Source organism: Rattus norvegicus, chromosome 8, assembly GCF_021556685.1.
Source record: "Rattus norvegicus strain SHRSP/BbbUtx chromosome 8, alternate assembly SHRSP_T2T, whole genome shotgun sequence".
NCBI classification, from domain to species: Eukaryota; Metazoa; Chordata; class Mammalia; order Rodentia; family Muridae; genus Rattus; species Rattus norvegicus.
In genome coordinates this window covers 52,403,010-52,423,328 of record NC_141541.1, presented here as the reverse complement: position 1 = coordinate 52,423,328, position 20,319 = coordinate 52,403,010, and the positions used below count along the sequence as shown (strand labels likewise).

The following is a 20,319-nucleotide window of genomic DNA, read 5'->3' as shown; positions in this document are numbered from 1 at the left end:
TTCTACTAAACTGAAGCCTGGTGTATATATATCGGGCTCGTACTGGTAGGTAAATGACAGAACCGAGGACTGAGTTTCTTCAGAAGAAAGCTTCAGTGGAGCCAGGCCTTTAACCCCACCACTTGGGAGGCAAAGGCAGGGGGATCTGAGTTCCAGGCTAGCCTGGGCTGTAGGGTTGGGGAGGTTACTGGATGTTGGAGCGCTTGTTTTGAATGTCTAAGGCTCTGAATTTGATGCACAAGCCTGGGAGTGGGGGTGGGGAGATTAATTTGGAACAAAGACTCTCCCCTTAGGCATAGTAGCTCACACTTGTAATCCCAGGATTTAAAAGACAGAGAGGCTTCAGCAACTAGAGCACATATTGCTCTTGCGGACCACTGGAGTTGGGTTTCCAGCACTTGTGTGGGATGGCTCACAACCACCTGTAACTCACGTGTGCAGATGCCTGATGGATACAGACCCACACATACACATGTAACTGAAAGAAATTGGTAATTGGGGCTGGGGGATGGCTAAGTGGTTAAGGGTACTTTTTAAAAATTTTATTTACGGGGTTGGGGATTTAGCTCAGTGGTAGAGCGCTTGCCTAGCAAGCGCAAGGCCCTGGGTTCGGTCCCCAGCTCCGAAAAAAAAGAAAAAAAATTTTATTTACTTTATGTTTATGAGTACACTGCAGCTGTCTTCAGACACACCAGAAGAGAGCATCAGATCCCATTACAGATGGTTGTGAGCCACCATGTGGTTGCTGGGAATTGAACTCAGGATCTCTGGAAGAGAAGACTTTTTTCTTTTTTTAACAATATTTATTTATTATGTATACAACATACAGCTTTCTGCCTGCATGTACGCCTACAGGCTAGAAGAGGGCATCAGACCTCATTACAGATGGTTGTGAGCCACCATGTGGTTGCTGGGATTTGAACTCAGGACCTCTGGAAGAGCAGTCAGTCTTAATGGCTGAGCCATCTCTCCAGCCCCGGAAGAGAAGTCTTTTTTTTTTTTTTTCTCTCTCTTTTTTTTTAAGTCTTCCCTAATGTTTTATTCCTGGGCAGCTACTGAACAGTGTCATGTGAATTCGGAACATCCTGCAAGTGAGGAGGGAAAGTCACATGCTGCACAGTGCAGTCAGGAGCACAGGGTTACAGTGGTTTCAGAGAGCTGGCAGGAGGTTACTTGTTTCTGCTGCTGAGCCTTCCAGAGCGCCGCCAGTCTAGAAGTCTTAAAAGGGTACTTTCTAGGAGTACTTTCTTCAGAGAACCTGAGTTTGGTTGGATCACTGTACCAAAGCTGCTTATAATCACCTGTAACTCTAACCCTAGGGGATCCAATACTCAGATTCCACAGGCACTTGTGTGAACACATGATTTACACAGAGATACATATGCATGTATGTATATGTGTACATAAAATTTTCTTAAGTCTGGCTTTTATTCCATGTTAAGATGAATCTCAAGGGCTGGAGAGATGGCTCAGCAGTTAAGAGCACTGACTGCTCTTCCAGAGATCCTGAGTTCAAATCCCAGCAACCCATGGTGGCTCACAACCATCTGTAATGGGATCCAATACCTTGTTCTGGTGTGTCTGAAGATAGCTATAGTGTACTCATATAAATAAAATAAATCTTTAAAAAAAAAAGATGACTCTCAAAAAATAAAGTTCTCTTATATTTTAAACTTCTCTCATGTTAAGACAAATCTCAAAAAATAAACTCCACCCTCCTTGTGTGTGTATCAGCTCTGTAATTGCTGCTGAGATTAACCAATTTATTATTTATTTGGGGAAATTTCAGACCTACCCCAAGGTTTCAAGAATTGACTTCTTGGGGCTGGGGATTTAGCTCAGTGGTAGAGCGCTTACCTAGGAAGCGCAAGGCCCTGGGTTCGGTCCCCAGCTCCGAAAAAAAGAACCAAAAAAAAAAAAAAAAAAAAAAAAAAAAAAAAAAAAAAAAAGAATTGACTTCTTGACAAATGTTAGATAAAGTTTACCTAACTTCCCTGAGTAAATATAATCAATATGTATAAAATAATAAACAAAAATATTCTTCCATGCAACCATAAGACCATAACCACAGTAAACACACACATAAGCCACAGAGTGCCATTAGAAACCTAAGAGAAATGGGGGCTGGAGAAATGACTCTGATTAAGAGCACTGTCTGCTCTTCCAGAGGTCCTGAGTTCAAATCCCAGCAACCACATGGTGGCTCACAACCATCTGTAATGGGATCCGATGCCCTCTTCTGGTGTCAGCAACAGGATGCTCATATACATTAAATATTAAAAACCCTACGCATGCTTTTGTCTTCAATGTTCCATGTAACATTGGAACCTACCAATTACAAAATGGCAAGCCACCTTGGTTTCATTGGCTGTCAGTCACTAATAAGTAATTCCCCTTCACAGACATGAACTGTCAATCACAGGTGCCTTTGTCCAGTCTCTCCAACTCTGTATTTTTTTTTTTTTTTTTCGGAGCTGGGGACCGAACCCAGGGCCTTGCGCTTCCTAGGTAAGTGCTCTACCACTGAGCTAAATCCCCAGCCCCCCAACTCTGTATTTTTATTTCTGGTTTTTCCAGACAGCATTTCTCTGTGTAATGAGCCCTGGCTGCCCTAGACTCCTTTTGTAGACCAGGCTGGTCTTGAACTCAGAGATCCATCTGCCTCTGCCATCTGAGTACTGGGATTAAAGGCCTGTGCCACCACCTCCCAGCTTTTTTGTATTTTGAGACAGGGTCTCATGGTATGCCTCTAGATGGCTTAAAACTTGCTATGTAGGCCAAGCTGGGCATAAACACCGGGAGATCCCTTGCCTCCACCTGCAGAGTGCTGGATCAAAGGCCTGGAAAGGTTTTAGTACAGATTTGAGATAAGGCAAAAGAGACACACGGACCATAAGAACAGTGTGCACACCAAAATCTGGCTATGAGCTTCTCACAAGATTCATTTAAAAGCCATTTTCTCATACGAATTGCTAACTTTCCATCTTATCACACTAAATACGATTATGTTACAGAGAAAAATGACTTTTTTTTTAATGTAACCAAAACTCCAAATCTAAAATTTGCACATGGGAGCCGGAGGGATGGCTCATCTGTAATGAGATCTGATGCCCTCTTCTGGTGTCTGAGGAGAGCAACAGTGTACTCATATAAATAAAATAAAATGAATCCTTAAAAAAACAAAACAAAACAAAACTGCACTTGGTAGCTCACAATGCTAATTTTAGCATTGGACAGGTGGAGGCAGGAGGGACAGGAGGCCCAGGCCAACCTCAGTTAGCCTGTTTGAAAAAAACACTCAACAAACAAACAAGGAAGGGGAGAAGCAAAACACATACAATCTATAGAAAAGAATATTTTATTGAAACAGTTTCTCAATTAACAATGGAACAAAGTACAATTTGATTCAAACCTGTCCAACCAGCCTGAACTGCTAATGAAAGAACTCAAACACACAGGGGGGAACTGTGTAGGACCTTTAAGTCTCTCTGCCAATGTGGCAAAAAAAAAAAAAAAAAAAAAAGGTGGAGAGGGGTGGGGGTGGGGTAGAAAAGACAAAACAACTGACATCAGGTTTGCTTTGCCCCTGCACTGGGGTGGCCCTACCTCCTGCTACAGGTGCAATACTGGAGGACAGGCACTCTAGGCATGGTTATAGTGGGCAAGGGGCTCTCCTTCCTGGCAAAGGACACTGTCAAGTTGAACCCTGACCCCTCTTTCTTTACCCACAAAGCTTGCCTGAGAGTGAGGTGGCATTTTTACATTCACACCATGATCTCTGTCCCACAGGGTCTTGGGAAAGGGGCTCACAGTAGATAGCACATTTTTGGTCAGCCCAGGGGGAAGAAGGAAAGAGCATGAAGGGTAGATATCACAGGAACTGGGGATGACCAGGATGGCTAGTGCCTGCAGTATACTCCCACCCTGCCAACCACTCTTGGGGCTTGTACTGTCCTGGACCCAACAACCCACAGGGGGTTACAGGGCTTTTCCCTTCTTGCCTGCTCCCTGCTTGCTCTAGCCACCAGGGGTCGCATGAGGACATATTTACTCTACAGTCTAGATGAAAGGCTTTGGGCAAGAATCCCACAGCCTAATCTGCACAGAGAAGGCAAGGACAGAAGAGCTGAGGAAGGGCAAGGGAAGAGAAGACACAGAAGAGAAGAGGCTCTCAGAAATCAAGTGAGACTGAGGCTCTGTAGACACTGGCCCATCAGGACACTGATTTTGTAGAAGAGGAAAAGATGAAAGAATGCTGAGAAGATTGGCCACTCTTCAGTGACCCACAACATGACATCCTTCCCACGACCAGGTCTCCAACAACCACTGGCGGCCATTCTCTCACTTACCCACAGGCAAAGAATTAAGACAGAATAGTGATTCCTCTCAAACACAGGGCCAGAGAGTGGGAGACCAGAGGGTGGGGCTGGGGACAGAACGAGAGCCGGTTTCACCTGTGGAGCTACTCCAGGCCTGTTGAGCAGCCATCTCCTGTCCCAGCTGAGAGAAGGAACTTGAGCCCCTAAGGACACCAACCCCACTCCAACCCTGATGTATAATAAATAGAGGTGGTAGGAGAAGGGGCTGGAGGCAAGTGGAGCGGAGGCGCGGGGTCACAGCTCATCATTCTTCAAAGGCCGCTTCTGCCCTGCTGTCTGCTCTGCCTGTTCAGATTCTGTTGGAGACGGGGGAGAACGGCAGTGTAAGGCTCAACAGCCTGCTCTTTCCCTCCAGCGCTCTCAACAAGCTGCCCAATGCCCCAGGCTTCACTCTTACCTGCACCAGGACCTCCTAATTCCAGAGGCTCAGAGTCTGCTGGCTCTGTACCTGCATTTTAGAAGGAAAAGGCCAGTCAATAAACAAGTGAGACGCTACGAATCCAATTAGTAAATATCTAAGATGTGGGAGCCACATCTTGGGTCTTTGCCTTTTTTCCTTTGTAAGTTTTTATTTAATATTTATGGGTGTTGTGCTTGCATAAATGCCTATGCACTATATATGTGTCCTGGAGGCCAGAATAGAGAATCAGGTCCTCTGAAACTAGAGTTACAGACAGTTGTGAGCCATTAGGTACAAGCTGAAAATAGAAACTGAGTTCACTGAAGAGGAACCAGAACTCTTGAGCATTGAGTCATCTTTCCAACCCTTTCTCCCACAAATCTTTACATTTTTCTCGTCTAGGACTATACAAAGAAACACTGTCTGGGAGAAAAAAAAGAATATTATTATAAGCCAGACGTGGTAGTGTATGCCTTTAACGTCAGTCCTTGAGAAGCAAAGTCAGGTGAATTTCTTGAGTTCAGCCTGATCTACAAAGCGAGTTCCAGATCAACCAGGGTTATTATACAGAGAAACCCTATCTTGAAAAACCAAAACCAAACCCTCCCCTGTGAAGTGTGTTTTGCCCATGCATGTAGAGGCCAGAGGCTGATACAGGGTTTCTCCCTTGTTGCTTACGTCCTTATATCATCAGAGGAGGTTTCTCACTTGAACCTGGAGTTGGTAATTCATCCAGGTAAGCTAACCTGCTCTAGACACCTGTCTCTTCAACATGCTGGGATGGAAGTGGGCAGTGTGGCTGTGTGCATTTACATGGGTGCTGGGGGTCTGAACTCTGATCCTCACACTGTACAACTAAGCACTTACCACTGAGCCATCTCCCCAGCCTGTCTTTGCTGTTTTCTTCCAAAAAAAAGCAATGCTTCTGAAAACTAAAGGCCACCCACATTCATTGACCTGAAGTGCACCATGCTCACCAGAGTTTGCCTGGCCCAGACTAATGAAATGTCCTATTCCCCGGGTCCCCAACTCACCAGTCTCTTTGTCAGGCTCTAAGATGGGCTTCGCCTCTTCAGTCTGGCCTAGAGGGAAACCGAAGGTTAGATGCAGTCCTAGGGAGAGCAGGTGGCTTTCTGTTTTCTCATAGGAGCTGGAACCATCATCTCTCCTCACCTGTAGGTGGAATGACCTTTTCCTCTTGGTCACCAGCACTGGCATTGAGGGGAGGCTCTGTCCGGGTGCCATTCTTGTCCTTGGGCCGTGGCCGGGGTTTAGTAAACTTGGCCTTATTGAGTAGATACTGCACCTCCCGGTCCAGGGCCATCATTTTGGCCTCGATGTCTTTTGAAAGCAGCACGGGTTTCTCTGTGGCAGGAAGCTTGGCCTGCTCGGCCAGGGTTGCATTCTTCCAGGTCTGGGGACAAAGCCAGGGAAGAAGACTCAGATCCGGCATGGTCACTCTCATCATCCCAGGGTAACAGCTAATAGGAGCCAGCTACACAGTAAAAGAAATTACCCAGGTGTCATTGATGACTTTCTCCAACGTTGTCATCTCCACGTCAGTGAAGATCTGGTCCATCTCTGGGATGAGTCGGGCACCCCTAGAAGTCAAAGAGGAAAAGATCAGCCTAGGGCAGAAGAACAGGAGTTGGCAGAAAGGGGAATCATGGTCTCAGCAGGACTACACAAAGAAAGGGTGCAGAGAACACTCACTTGAGGAAAATGCTGGAGTGATTGAGGAGATTATCCAGAGCTGAAAGCCGCTCTGGCCATTTCCTGCGCTCTTCCACCCGAAAAAACAGCCCTTGGCACAGCTTTCTCAGCTCAGCCAGCTTGTCCTTCAACATCTGATGGACATGAGGAGGAGAGGAGGGTTGAAGTGGTAGCAGGAGCATCCTGGACCCAGCCCTGCATCTTGCTTCATGTCCTGACACCCCAGCTCTTCTCACTCTGGCCCTAGAAGCGGTGGGGGTGAAGGGTTGGGGGCACAGACGGGCAGCACTCCCATCTGCCTGCCACTTCCCAGAAGGCTCCTCACCACAGTGGTGGCTCCAAATCCCTCATCCTCCAGCCAGGTAGAAGTGGCACTGAGTTTTCCAGAGATCTCCTCCCGTTGTTCCTCAGTGGACACTTCCTGGTACTCAGGTTGGTACAGTTTGTCCTGTAAAGGATACAAACCCATGCATGTGGTGAGCTTTGGGGCAAGCATCAGAGCACAGTCCCTAAGCGGAGGCTCCACGAAGCGGGGAGTGCTTGCTGCCCCTTGCCTGCTAACCTGGGTCTCAAAGATAAAAGCTTCTAAGCTGTTGGCAGCTTTCTCCCTCTCCTGCTTTTCAAGGTCTCGCAGGGTCAAGTCCTCAAGTCTGTGGGATGAAAAGGCAGGGATAGGTGGGGTTGGAACTGGGCCCTTCTGGATCACTTCCACACCTGCTCCTCATCCACACCAGCCAGCACTTACTTCTGCACGGAACGGGCCAGCTCATCCTCTGGCAAGTCTGGCAGGTCCAAGACAGCCAGTTCCACACCTATCTCCTCCACCATTTTCTGCTTCCGGGCAGGTTTCTGCTTTTTTTCTTCCTCGGGAGCTGGAGGGACACCCTCAGGCCCTGCCTGCCCCTTCTCATTGGGCTTCTGAGTACAAAGAGCAGTGATGAGGAAATGCATTAGCCCCTATGAGGCATGAAGGAAGCTGCTTCCCCACAGCCCATGGACTCCACCATCTGCCTCTGTGGATGGCTCACCTGGGCCTCAGACTTGTCCCCACTTTCTTTTTCATCAGGTGTTTCTCCCTCACGGGCTGCATCCCCCTTAGGCTCAGAGGGTGGAGGCTGGGAGGTATCCTCCATTGGGGCTTCAGCTTCCTCCTTGAGTTCCCCCTGTTCTGCAGGCTCATCCTTGCTCCCCTCAGCAGGGCTCTCCTCCTCCTCCTGTGAGACAATTATGGGAACCCCAAAAGTTATACACTTATTAGTTGAGCCTATGACCACACTTCACCTTGACTATATGAGCTCCTCTGTTTGGAAACGGAACACTGCTCAGCATAAAGCTTGGGTCAAGCAGATGACACTTGTGGGCAAACCCGGGCTGTGGGGATTCGAGTAGGAGAACAAGGGGAAGGCAGGCGGAAACAAGAATAAGCCGTTGGCTCTGGTAGTGAGGGTCGCAGCCATCTGTAACCCCTGCACTACCTAATGAAGCAGGAGCAGGGCAGCCTGACACAGGTGAGAGATGGAAACCACTGGGGTTCACTGAAGTCTGCCCTTACCTGTACAGCATCAGTACCATTCTCTTTGGCATCTGATGAGGTACCACCGCCAAACAGGCTGGAAATGGTGTTGCCAAGTTCTAGGAGGAAAGAAGCAGAGAGGTTCCAGAGGGAATCAAGCAGCACCTCCCCTTCTTACCCAGAACAGTGCCATCACCTCCCCAAGCGGGCATGAGGTTTCATGTTTCTTGCTGGCACACACTTGCATGCACACAAGAGCCCATGTTCATCTTACTGGTAAGAGTAGACTCTTCCTCTGGGCTGTCCTCCACCAGGGTCTCGAATACGGACTCCACCTATTTTGAAAAAAAAGTTTTTTAAATACTTGCACGATAACCCATGCTATCCCAGGCATGCTGCTTATGCACACGTTAGAATACAAAATGACAGAGCTGGAGAGATGGCTCAGTGGTTAAGAGCACAGACTGCTCTTCCAGAGGTCCTGGGTTCAATTCCCAGCAACCACATGGTGGCTTGCAGCCATCTGTAACCCCTGCAGCACCAGGGTATCTGACACCGTATGATGCAGACACATGTACAGGCAAACCACCCATATGCATTTTACTTTAAACTGAATTAAAGAAGAAAGGGTTTTCTCTGGGCTGAAAAGATGGCTGAGCAGGTAAAGGTAGAAGAAAGCCAACTAGTTCCCTGCTTCCTCCGGCTCCACGCCCACTGTGGCGTGCTGGCATCCCACCCCCACTGTGTACACACAGACTCAAAAAACCTTAAAGGGTTGGAGAAATGGCTCAGCACTGGGTCCAATTCCCAGCATCCACATCCATTTGTTAACTCCAATTCTAGGGGATCCAATATCCTCTTTTAGCCTTCATGGGCAGCAGGCACATAAATGGTGCACAGACATATATCCACGCATGTTTAAAAAAAAAAAATCTGTATTTCTCTCTAAGCAAGTTACAGCACATTGGCATATGCTGGTCACAAAGATCCCCATTGCTACACTGTGTTTAAAGCCAAGATTCACCTGATCTGCTTCCAAAATGCTTTATGGTTATTCTGTGGAACCTACTCTGAGAGAGGCTGGTGTGTCCAGGGTTCACTCCTACTCAGATAAGGGTTCCCTTTTGCTCTCACCCTGTCTAAACTGAGCACTCCACTCTCGTCTAGGTTAAAGTGGGCCTTGATGCCTTTGGACTCATAGTCAGGATATTTCTTGAAGCTCTCTCCCACACCTTTTAGTTTCACTGTGGTCAGATTCTGGGAGCCAAATACCCTGGTTGGGAGAAAAGAAAAGAGTTTGAGGAGATCCACCCGGCCCATTGCTAACTCCAGACCACATGGCCTGCAGGCATGAGACATCAGGGTCCCTACCCAAGACTCAGGAAGATGGACCCTCAAAGACAGGCTGCTCATAACTTAACCCTAGCCCACCTTCAGCCCTTCAAGTCCCACGTTCCCCTCCCCATCCTTAGATCATCTGGCAGGCACACCCCCCACACCCTGGAGGTGCCATCCTGCCCCCGCCCCTCACCGAAGATCCTCAGGCCCCAGGAAGCCCAGGTCACCGTAGTTGATGTGAAAGTTGAAATCATGGCTGTATCGGTTAAAGGTGATGACTTTGCGCTGAGGGTAGGGCCCCATTCGGGAGAAGAGCACACGTTTATTGTGCTTCAGGCTTCGAAGCCCAGGCTCCTCCTCCACCTCCCTTGTGAACTCCACCTACATAAGCGCAAGGAGAAGGTGTACTGGAGAACCAGGATAAGTACTGTAAGTAGGTATGAGGAACAGGATCTCTCAGCCTAAGAAAAAGGGCCAGGTGGAGGTGAATAGAGCTCTCACTTGGGGAAGCGTAGGGGGTGTGCCACCAGGCCAAGCTTACCAGGATGGGGTAAATAACAGCATCACGCACAACAAATGGCTTCACTTTGAAGGCTTTGCTCAGTGCCGCTGCCTGGTACACGGCCCCCATGGCAGCTGCTTCATCGGCATTGATGTTCTTTCCTAGTTCCTCCCTAGGAGACACAAGCTTTTGCATTATCTACCTGGGTGGGTTCTCCCTCATTATGTGGGTGCCCAGCCTACAGCTCCATGCCCAGCTCCGACACCATACTCACTTGCCCACAGCCTTCAGCAGCACCTCTTGAACTTTGGGAACACGAGTGGCCCCACCCACCAGGATCACCTGCTCAATTTGATCCTGCAGAAGGGAAGGGAAGGTGAGATGTGGGAGTTAATGTCCTCCCTTCCCCTCTGACACCCTGTGGGTGTGCTCTGCTCTCCTATAGCACATCTGTCTCCCTCATCCCTCACCAGGCTCATCTCAGCACTCTGTAGGGCCTGCTGTACAGGCCCAGGCACTCGATCAAACAAATCTGCACACAGCTCCTCAAACTCCACTCGAGTTACTTTTGCCTTGAAGTCCACATCGTCCATCAAGCCTTCAATCTGTGGGGAGAAGAGTAAGAGGCTCTGGCCAGGTCTGCTCTCTGGGCAAGAGAAGATGGAAATCAAGGGAACAGAACGGGACTTTGGAAGGAATAAAAGGCCCTCCATCCCCATGGACAGGAACCACAAGCCTGCTCTCTAGAAGGTCCCATGTGGGCACCTGTGCCATGTGATCAGCATTGGCACTCAGGACGGTTTTAAGTCGATTGGCTTCCCGAAGCAGTTTGGCCATGGCTCGGGGGTTTTCCCGAACATCCTTGGCTTTCTGGCCCTTGCGCTGCTCATTGAAGAGCTTAGCCAGGTGCTCTCGCAGCCGAAGCTCCATCTCCAGGCCACCCAGGGTGCGGTCAAATCTGTTCAAGAAAAGGAACAAGTACAGGGTAAGCACATAGATGACCCTCCCTCTGTCGCAAGAGGTAACAGTGCTCTGCCTGCAGCTCCCTACAGCACACAGCATTCAGGGGTAGCTGATCTACCCAGTCACTCAGCACGCTGCTGAGTATCAAGTATTTGAATGTAAGAGACAAGAGGAGCAGGAGAGGAGACAGCTCCCTGCTGTCAAGAAATTTATAATCTAATAGAAGAATAACCTAAGTGTGAAATCACCAGCATCTGTGAGTCTGCGGCTAGTCTGCGCTACATACAGATTCCCAGACCAGCCAGGGTTACACAGTGAGACCCTGTCTCAAAACAAATGAAGAAAAGCAGAGAAGGCTAGCAGAAGGCACATAGGAAGTCTGTGCTACTCAAAAGGTAGTCAGAGAAGAGAGTGCAGCATTCTAGACAGAAGGAATAGTTTTTGCTAAAGACCCCGGGTAGGGAGTAGGAGAGTGCATTCAGAGCTCTGAAGGTGACAGAGCCACGCACGATGGCTTCATCTCCACATAGCTCATGGTTTTTCACCCAGCATCTGGGAGGCAGAGGCAGGCGGATCTCTGAGTTCTAGGCCAGCCTGGTCTATAGAGTTCCAGGACAGCCAGGACTATGTAGAGAATAAAACCAAAACAGTGAAAGAGCTCAGGCACAGCTGCAGCAGGTGGGGCTCAAACCAGCATAAGAAGAGCACTGAAGAATGGAGTTGTTCACATTGGCAGTTTCTCTCTTTATTGGTGAGTCTGGTGCCAGGAATACCAGGCAAGACTCCAATACAGAGCTACTGCCCAGATACCAGGATCTTAAGAGAACCTCCGAGCTCAACAGTGAGGAGCTGAAACGGCTTCTTTCACACAGGGTCTCATACATTCTACACTGCACTAGTACTCCTTACATAGCTACAGATGATTTTTGAATCCTGACCCTCCTGCCTCCACCTCCCAGTACTAGGATTATACCCCAATGCCTTGTTTAGGAAGGGTTTTATTTTTGTTGTTTTTTTTTTTTTTAAATCTATAGGTATCAAGAGGTAGGACTGCCAGAAGATTCTGACCAACTTGAACAACACAGTAAGTTCCAGGTTTGTACAGTGTGTGTAAGACTCTAGATTCGACCTCAGTAAAAACGACTGGTAGGGCTGTGGTGGTGCAGCATGTGCTTTTAATCCTAGCACTTGGAAGGCAAAGAGGCAACTGGATCTCTGTGAGTTCAAGGCCAGCCTGGTCTACAGAGTGAGATTCAGGAGAGCCAAGGTCATACAGAGAATCCCTGTCTCAAAACACCAACACCAAAACCAAACAGAAACAAAGGAGGAGAAGAAAGGCAGACAATGACACTGACATAACGTGTCAGGAGTCAGATGGCCCCTCCTGCTTTCATTTCTTCTCTGGGAGCAGCCCCTTCAGAAACCCACACTGTATCCAAGAAGAGTTCCAGGAGACGCCTCTCCCTCAGGTTTCAGTAACCTACCCCACGCCCCGGATCTGTAGCTGTGGCTGCGTCCCAGCCTCCTTAGTCTTCACCGTTTGGTAGGTCACGATGGTACACACAGTGCTGCCCGAGCCCATGTCATAGAACATGATATTCTGTGGAGACACCAAGGATACTGTCACGGGAACCTAATGTAGAAGCCAAGGTGGGCAGGGTGATGCAAACCTTTAGCTCCAGTGCTCAGGAAGCAGAGGCAGGCGGAGCTGAGTTCAAGGCCAGCCTGCTTTACACAGTGAGTTACAGGACAGCAAGGCCACACCAAGAAATCCTGTCTGACCCCTTCCACTCACCTTCCAAAAAAAACCCAAAACAGAGAGATGGTTTATCAAATGCAGGATGCCTAACTACTTTTCTGCCTGAAAACAAGCTGTCACCCTTCATAAGCTGACCAACTCCAACGGGTACTGAAAGGCAGCACACTTTGTCAAGGGATGGCCATGCAAACAAGATGCAAAATGGGTCAAGGATCCTCTATCCGCAGACTCAGCATCTTGTGTATCTAGTGGCCAGGAGGCCTCCCTGTCTCACCTGTGCAGTGGAATTGATATCTTTCCGGCGGAAGACACCATAGCTGAGGGCTGTGGCAGTGTTGTCATTGATGAGCTGCAGCACCTTGAGGCCAGCCATACGAGCAGCCTGCAGCACAGCTCGGCGCTCGGCCTGGTTGAAAAAGGCTGGCACGGTGATCACTGCATCCTTAATAGGTTGTTCTACAGAGGACAAAAGATCAGGATCTCACCAACTCCAACCCTCAGACCAGGGTTTCCAAACAGTACCACTGACTCTGAGGCAGGTAACCAATTCTTGTATTGGGCCTATATTATACATTAAAGGATTTTTATTAGTTTCCCTATCCTCTATATATTAGATGCCAGGAGCATTCCCCAAGCTTGTGACAACCAAACATGCCTTCGGGCATGGTCCAATTTTCAGTAAGAAATAAAAAAGCCTCTGTTTGACATTCACTACACATTTGGGGAAGTCCGGCTGCCACCAGCCCCACCTTGATGCTCACCTGCAAAATCTTCAGCCAGGGAACGGGAGTAGTTGAGAACCATGCCCAGCACCTCCTCGGGAGAGAACTGCAGCTGCCTGCGGAGAGCAGGAGTTGAGGCACAGGAAGGCAGACACCAAGACCCATAGTCAAGAGCACATGCCAACAAGGGGCCACCTTCCACCCTGGACACTCACGGACTGATCTGGAAGCGCACAGTCTGCCTCTGTGGGTCAACATTGAGCTCATGTTCTGGGAAACGGGACCGGTAAAGAGCCACATGAGGGTTATCTGCCTGCTTTCCAAGGAGGTGCTGGAAATAACGGAGTGTAGCCTTTGGGTTCTTGATGGCCTGGAAGAAGAACACACAGCAGGTTCTTAGGCTTAAACCTACTTTAGCTTGCCTCTACATCATCCAGCTACATCAGAGGCTAGCCTCTGGGGGAGCCAATCTGGTGAGGGCTGCTACTCACCATGCCAGCTGCACTGTCACCTAGAAACCTTTCGTTTTCCTTCAAGGTCACAGTCACCGGAGTTTTCCTCCGAGATTCCCTAAGAAAAAGCAGCATTAGTCTGGATGTCTGCAGCAGAGCGAGAAGCTAGAAGCCTCCAGAGCTCAGCCGCCAGTCGGAAGTGGGCACTATAAATTATATACATACACACCCTGACACAGATCTACTCTTACTTGTTCAATACAATCTCCATGGGCACTCCAGGCTTGACAATGGCCACCTTCATGGATTCACTGCCCAGGTCCACAGACATCACAGCCAGTGTGTCTGAAGGGAAAACAGAAAGTAGATTTATCTGTCAATTCTCTGCTTCCCACAACTTTCCACCTTCTGAAGTTAAAGCAATGAAATCAGTCTGCTTTCCATGGCAAAGACAAAGAAAAAAGGCTAGATCCAGCAACCCTAAACTCAGGTAGGCACTGTGTGCTGTTTTATTCTTTTTTTTTTTTTTTTTTTTTTGGTTCTTTTTTTCGGAGCTGGGGACTGAACCCAGGGCCTTGCGCTTCCTAGGCAAGCGCTCTACCACTGAGCTAAATCCCCAACCCCGTGCTGTTTTATTCTTACATTTACTCTGCTTTGACACCTCTGCCAGGTACATACCACTCAGTGCCAACAGGTCTGCCAAGAGGACAGCCACCAAGGCCCAACAGAGTAGCCTCCTTGGCCTCTGCCTCCTTACTGTAGCTGCCATTGTGACCCTGGTGGAGAAGGAAAAACACTTGTAACTGGATGCTGAATGAAGAAGGAAACAGAACCACATCCCAGAGCAGACAAGCTCTAAGATTCTTATCTGTTGCACTCTTGGCTAAAAGCACAGCAGCTCGAAACCCTTCTCTTCCTTCCTGGAGAGTTTCAATCATTTTAAACATCCTCCCAGGTGTCCTACATTCGGGCCGAAGCAAAAGGGCCTTCAACCACTTATTTAGACAAAGGAGGAGGAGGTTCGACCTTTTTTCCGTCCATGTACAGGCAAGTAATTGGCACACCACAGCACTGTACCTGTCAAACACCTGGAGCATGGCTATGACCCTCGAAATTGGCTCAACTACTTTATACCTGGAGCTCCCCTGGTGGCAGGGAAAGCCAGGCTGAGCCTGGACAGGAACTGGAAGGTGATGATGTTGGGGATGGCTGGCATAAATGGGTTTGTCCCCTTTTCTGCAGCCCTGGAGCATTGTCCAGCCCACCCTCCTTGCCCATCCCAATCCTGGGCCCCGCTGCCTACGCAGACGTTGTGCAGGCTAAGGTTACTAGCCGGATGAGTGTTCACCTAAGCCTCACCTGATGAAGGTGGAAGATCCCACTCCCAGAAATGGATTCCGGCCCACCCCGAGCGCGAGGGGGCAGCTCAGCGCCTGAACTTCAAGGCCGAAGGGACCGGTGTCCGTACGGCCCTCGCTCCCGCTACTGGCCCGCCCCCGAAGCTAGCACGCTGCCTCCCCTAGGAGCCGCGGCCCGACCGCTGCTCCATCCTCACCCCTGCTCCCTCTGGCCTTCAGCTCCTGCGCCCCTCGCTCCAGGTTCAACACGGCGAGGACGTACCCACAGGGCCGGCAGCACGACCCCAACCCCAGGCCCTTCACAACTCCCCTTCGTTTGCAAACTGTTACAGTGGCCACCAACCTCTTAGCAGCGTCTCGCGTACCAGCCGGCCCCGGACGCGGCGCACGCTCATTGGCGCCTCCGCTGCCCGGCCCAGCTCTGCGCACCTGGTCCCGCCCCCGAGACCCGGCGCACGTCCCCATTGGGCCACGTAGAAGACCCGCCCCTCTCCGGCTCCGCCCCCAAGGCCGGAGCTGGGCCTGAGTACCGGTTGGGACGAAACTGCCGGTGCTGGCTGCGGATTGGCCCACGTCACGGTTCGCGGCCGGGTTGCTCCTCGCGGGACTTCTTCCAACCTTGGTGCTAGACGCTTCGATGCGGAACCTTAGCCGGGCCCCGCGTGGGAGCAGGTGCGCCCGTGGGATATGAAGTCCGCGGCCTTCTTCCGGTTACCTGGGGCGTCCGCACGAAGGAATAGTACTGAGCTGCATTCGCTGCAGCGCCTACGTTTGCCCTGGGCTTGGGCATGCTATCTGAGGACCGCTGTGTTACTCGAACCTTCCGGTTTCATTGAAGAAATATATCCCATTAAAATGATGTTTGCTGATGGGCGGGAGATGAGCCGTGTTTGTGACAGAACTTGGCTTTAACTCTGAACCTCGATTTGGTACTGTCACTTTCTTTTTAGGGCTGGGAACGTAGCTCAGTGATACCGCTCTTGTCTGTTGCACTTGAGGCTCTGGATTCCATCAACAGCACTGTTCAAAAATAAAAAGGAAAGAAGTTAATATTCACGTGATATAAAAATTATAAACAGGCTGGAGGGTGGTGGCCTTTAGTCTTAGCACTTGGGAGGCAGAGGCAGGCAGATCTCTACGTGCTTCAAGCCCAGCCCGTCTACAGTGCAAGTTCCACAACTACCCAGAGAAACCCTGTCTCAAAAAACCAAACACACACACGCAAACACACGAAGGAGAGGAGGGAGGGAGGGAGGAAGGAAAAGGAAAAAAAAAAAGAGCGCTTGCCTAGCAAGCACAAGGCCCTGGGTTCGGTCCCCAGCCCCGAAAAAAAAAAGAAAGAAAGAAAAAAAAAGAGAAAAGAAACAGACCTTTGCTTAAAGTTATAAGGCAGTGTAACCACACCAGAGGAAACAAATGCAGTCTTGGAAAGATTTATTAAAAAAAAGTAAATCCCCGACACAACCCTCCACTCTCATCTATAGCATGTTAAGGTTCTTGCTCATTTTGATTTGCACACATATCTCTCTCTAGAAAAGTAACATTTTCTGAACAATAACAAACAACCACAGTTATTTGCTATTTTTCAACCAAGAATTTTCTATTTGGTGGGATTTGCCTCCTTACGACTGTACAACATTGTGTACAACACTGCATAGTGTGGGGTTTATCTGCCATAGTGATGGGCATGTAAGTTGTCGGTCCTATCCCTTTTATGTGTGCAATGCACACGTATATGGGGTGTGTGTGTGTGTGTGTGTGTGTGCGCGCGCGCGCGGGGAGCTGGGGACTGAACCCAGGGCCTTGCGCTTGCTAGGCAAGCATTCTACCACTGAGCTAAATCCCCAACCCCTGTTTTTTTAAATAAAACCTCACTACAGAGTGGTTGTGCATACCGGACAACTACTAGCCATATAGATTAGTGTAGCTATGAATTTGAGGCAAATTTCTTGTCTAAAATTCTGCCTCCCGGGTGCTGGGATAATAAGTATGTGCTACAATGTACATAATGTTTAAGAATAGTTCAATTATGAATAGTTCATGTTCATGAATATTCTATAATTGAACAGTTCTAATTTTTGTTTTGCTTCTATTTGGTTTTTCATTTTTGAGACATTTTCATGTAGGCTGGCCTTGAACTCACAGTCCTTCTGGCTCCATCCCTCAAGTCCTCAAGGGGAAAAGATTTTGTTTCTCAACAATGACTCCACTTTTGTCCCAAGAGGCAATGAAGTAAACGTTTCATCTATTTTGAAAACCATGTATTTAACACTTAGGGGGACTCTGAGAGGGGAAAGGAGTGTTCCAAGAGCTAGGACTCCAGAAAGGGATATAAAGTCATCTTTGCCCTTGGAGAAGTTACAATCAAATATGTCCAGTGGGTTCATGTATTTAAACCTATCAATGATTGCTGGTCTGGAAGCTCAGTTTCCTGTTCCTAAGATAACTCCTACCCTCTGAACGAAGCAATGCTCTTGCCATTACAGTCCTTAGCCCGGAATCTGTCCCCTTGGGAGGTGTGGCAGGTGTGAGTGCTCCAGGGAGCCACCTGTTTTGTTCTTTAACCAGAAAAAAAGAACAGTCTTTCATAAGGACTAGTGTAGAACAATGGAAATTTTTCATGTAAAATTTGGATTGACCTTGACTGATAAACTCACTGTTTGGATCCAGAACAACCTATTAATAGAGCCCTTCTCTGGCACTGTGCAGAAATCAGAGGAAAGGACATCGCTGTCGTGCAAAGATAGGGGCTAAACTGGCAAGATTAAACTGAGCCCAGATCGAGTAAACCAGCACAGGCCTGTAACTCCCAGTAGTTGTCAGAACGAGGTAGAAGGATCTAGAGTTCCAGAACACTCTAGGCTACTCGCCCTTCCAGAAAGAAACCCAGCCAACGTATACATGCTGGGTTTTTCACTTACATAAAATGTAAAAGGAGGTGAACAGTTATGGAAGTGAGGGCTGTGCTTACCTATAAGGAAAGGTAGCATCCAAAGAAGTCGATACACAGGCTTCTAAAGTGTTGGCAAATTCATGGCTGATCGCAAAAGATATGTCCTGCTTGTACAGTACCTGTGGACTGTAGCACGGAACTTCTGTATAAATGTAATGAGTTAGTGAAAACGTAGCCATAATAGCACACACCTTTAATCTCAGCACTCAGGAGGCAGAGACTGGTGGATATTTGTGAGTCTGAGGCCAGCCTGGTCTACAGAGCGAGTTCCAGGACACCCAGGGCTACGCAGAGAACCCCTGTCTCAAAAAAAAAAAAATCCAGATGTAATCCAGCGTTATCTCAATTACTGATTGATGGAGGAGGGCCCAGCCCATCGTGAGTGGGATCATCCATTAGCTGCTGGTCCTGGGTTCTATATGAAAGCAAGCTGAGCAAGCCATGGGGAGCAAGGCAGTAAAGAACACCCCTACCTGGTCTCTGCATCAGCTCCTGCCTCTAAATTCCTGCCATGTTTGAGTTCCTGTCCTGACTTCCTTTATGATTAATATCTATTTAGAAGTATAAGTTAAATAAGCCATTTCCTCCCCTACTTGCTTTCTGGTCATGGTGTTTGATCACAGCAATAGTAATCGGAACTAAAAACGTGAGCTGCCATGATGTTTTTTAATGAAAAAAATTTAAAGATTTATTTTATTGTATATGATAATCCCTATGCATGCATCATGTGAATGAAGTGCCCAGGGAGGCCATAAGAAGGGGTCAGGTCCCCTGGACCTGCAGTTGTGGATGGTTGGGGAGGTCAACATGGGAACGCTGAAAGGGAATGTTATCTGCTCAGGACCCCAAAGACCGAGTTCTCAGCATGGAGGCAAGTTACTTGCCCCAGAGAAACAAAGTCCAGAGCATCAGAGACAAAGACAAGAGATAGAGGGTGGGGGAGAAGGGGAAGGGAACTAGGGAGAGGGTAAGTGGTATTTTTCCCAGAGACGGGTACCTTTGGGTAGAGAGAAGACAGGTGAGGCCCATAGGAGCATGGCAGTTTATAAAGGTAAGGGGGGAAACCCCATATCAGAACGAGGAGCTTAATTTTAATTGGGCACGCTAATTAGGTGAGCCGATGGGGGCTTTTGCTTGCTGGGATTCAATACTTTGCTGGACTTTGGCAGTCAGGCTCAGGAGAAGGAAGTGGCCAAATAAGGGAATAGACCTTGGTTAATTTTAGCAATGTAATCTAATGGGTTTTTAGCAAGGCGGAGGGAATTGGGGGTTAGGGAGCAAGGCCTGCCAGAGCCATGTTTGCCTTATGGGTTGGACTGGCTAGAGTCCCTTCAGATACTGAAAGCTGAACTGGGGTCTTGTACAAAAGCAGCACATGCTCTTTTTTTTTTTTTTTTTTTTTTTTGGTTCTTTTTTTCGGAGCTGGGGACCGAACCCAGGGCCTTGCGCTTCCTAGATAAGCGCTCTACCACTGAGCTAAATCCCCAGCCCCACAGCACATGCTCTTAATTGCTGCCATGGCACCCGCTCTTTGAAACTCTTTTGTTTAAAAGTTAAAAAGTTTTCTATAGCCCAGCCTTGGCCTGGAACTTAGTTGAGGTTGTCTTTGAATTCTATTTCTTCCTGTCTCCACCTAACAAGTACTAGGATTATAAATACTTGCTACAATGCCTGTTTGGCTCACTTTCTCCTCTTTCTTACATACCTGTTCCTTTTTTTTTCTTTTTTTTCGGAGTTGGGGACCGAACCCAGGGCCTTGCGCTTGCTAGGCAAGCGCTCTACCACTGAGCTAAATCCCCAACCCCTACATACCTGTTTCTAAAGGGTTCATTCATTTTATTTAATATAAGTAGAGGAAGCTCTGCTGGTGTGTGTGTGTTCAATGGATGTGCAGTTCCTTAGGCAGCCAGAAGATGGTGTCGATATCATATAGTAGATTCTAGAACCGGAGTTAGCGATCGTTGTTCATAGTCACATGGGTGCTAAGAACCAAACCTGGAGCCTTTGCAAGAACAAGTCCTCGAAGAGCCATCTCTCTAAAAAGGAGACAAGGTCTTGTCTTTTAATGTAAACTGGTCTCAAACTTGCTAGGCAGCCTCCATGGGCCTCAAAGTTTCTGTGATCGTCCTCTCATCCTACCAAAGACTAGGATCATAGGTATGTACTAGCATGCTCTGCTTCAGCATTTGGTTCTGAACTGTGATCTCATTAACTCCTTCCCCGCCCCTAGTGACAGCGATGAAGCTAGGGTCACTTCCATACAAGGA

The 20,319-nt window shown here is 48.4% G+C and overlaps 1 protein-coding gene across 4 annotated transcripts; it reads right to left on the bottom strand.

Moving 5' to 3' along the window:
- Positions 1-3,340: 3,340 nt before the first annotated feature.
- On the bottom strand, positions 3,341-15,579 carry Hyou1 (hypoxia up-regulated 1). 4 transcript variants are annotated; one of them, NM_001034028.1, is given in 26 exon segments: positions 3,341-4,675; positions 4,777-4,827; positions 5,814-5,861; positions 5,953-6,193; positions 6,296-6,380; positions 6,493-6,626; positions 6,818-6,940; positions 7,055-7,142; positions 7,238-7,410; positions 7,521-7,706; positions 8,045-8,124; positions 8,280-8,340; positions 9,140-9,278; positions 9,537-9,724; positions 9,885-10,017; positions 10,120-10,202; positions 10,316-10,450; positions 10,611-10,803; positions 12,293-12,408; positions 12,842-13,023; positions 13,329-13,405; positions 13,505-13,659; positions 13,781-13,859; positions 13,993-14,086; positions 14,420-14,517; positions 15,443-15,485. In NM_001034028.1, coding segments are annotated over 25 exon segments (2,997 nt in total). In that variant the 5' UTR covers positions 14,511-14,517; positions 15,443-15,485; the 3' UTR covers positions 3,341-4,613.
- Between the last annotated feature and the right edge of the window lie 4,740 nt (positions 15,580-20,319).

Bases quoted from the DNA above. Each gene is read 5' to 3' on its own strand.
- Hyou1 (XM_087560397.1), bottom strand. From the start codon at position 15,564: ATGGGGACGTGCGCCGGGTCTCGGGGGCGGGACCAGGTGCGCAGAGCT. The intron at 13,860-13,992 runs GTAAGAGTAGAT...GCTTTTTCTTAG, and splicing joins ATGGAGATTGTATTGAACAA to GGAATCTCGGAGGAAAACTC. The intron at 6,381-6,492 runs GTGAGTGTTCTC...TTTGACTTCTAG, and splicing joins CACTCCAGCATTTTCCTCAA to GGGTGCCCGACTCATCCCAG.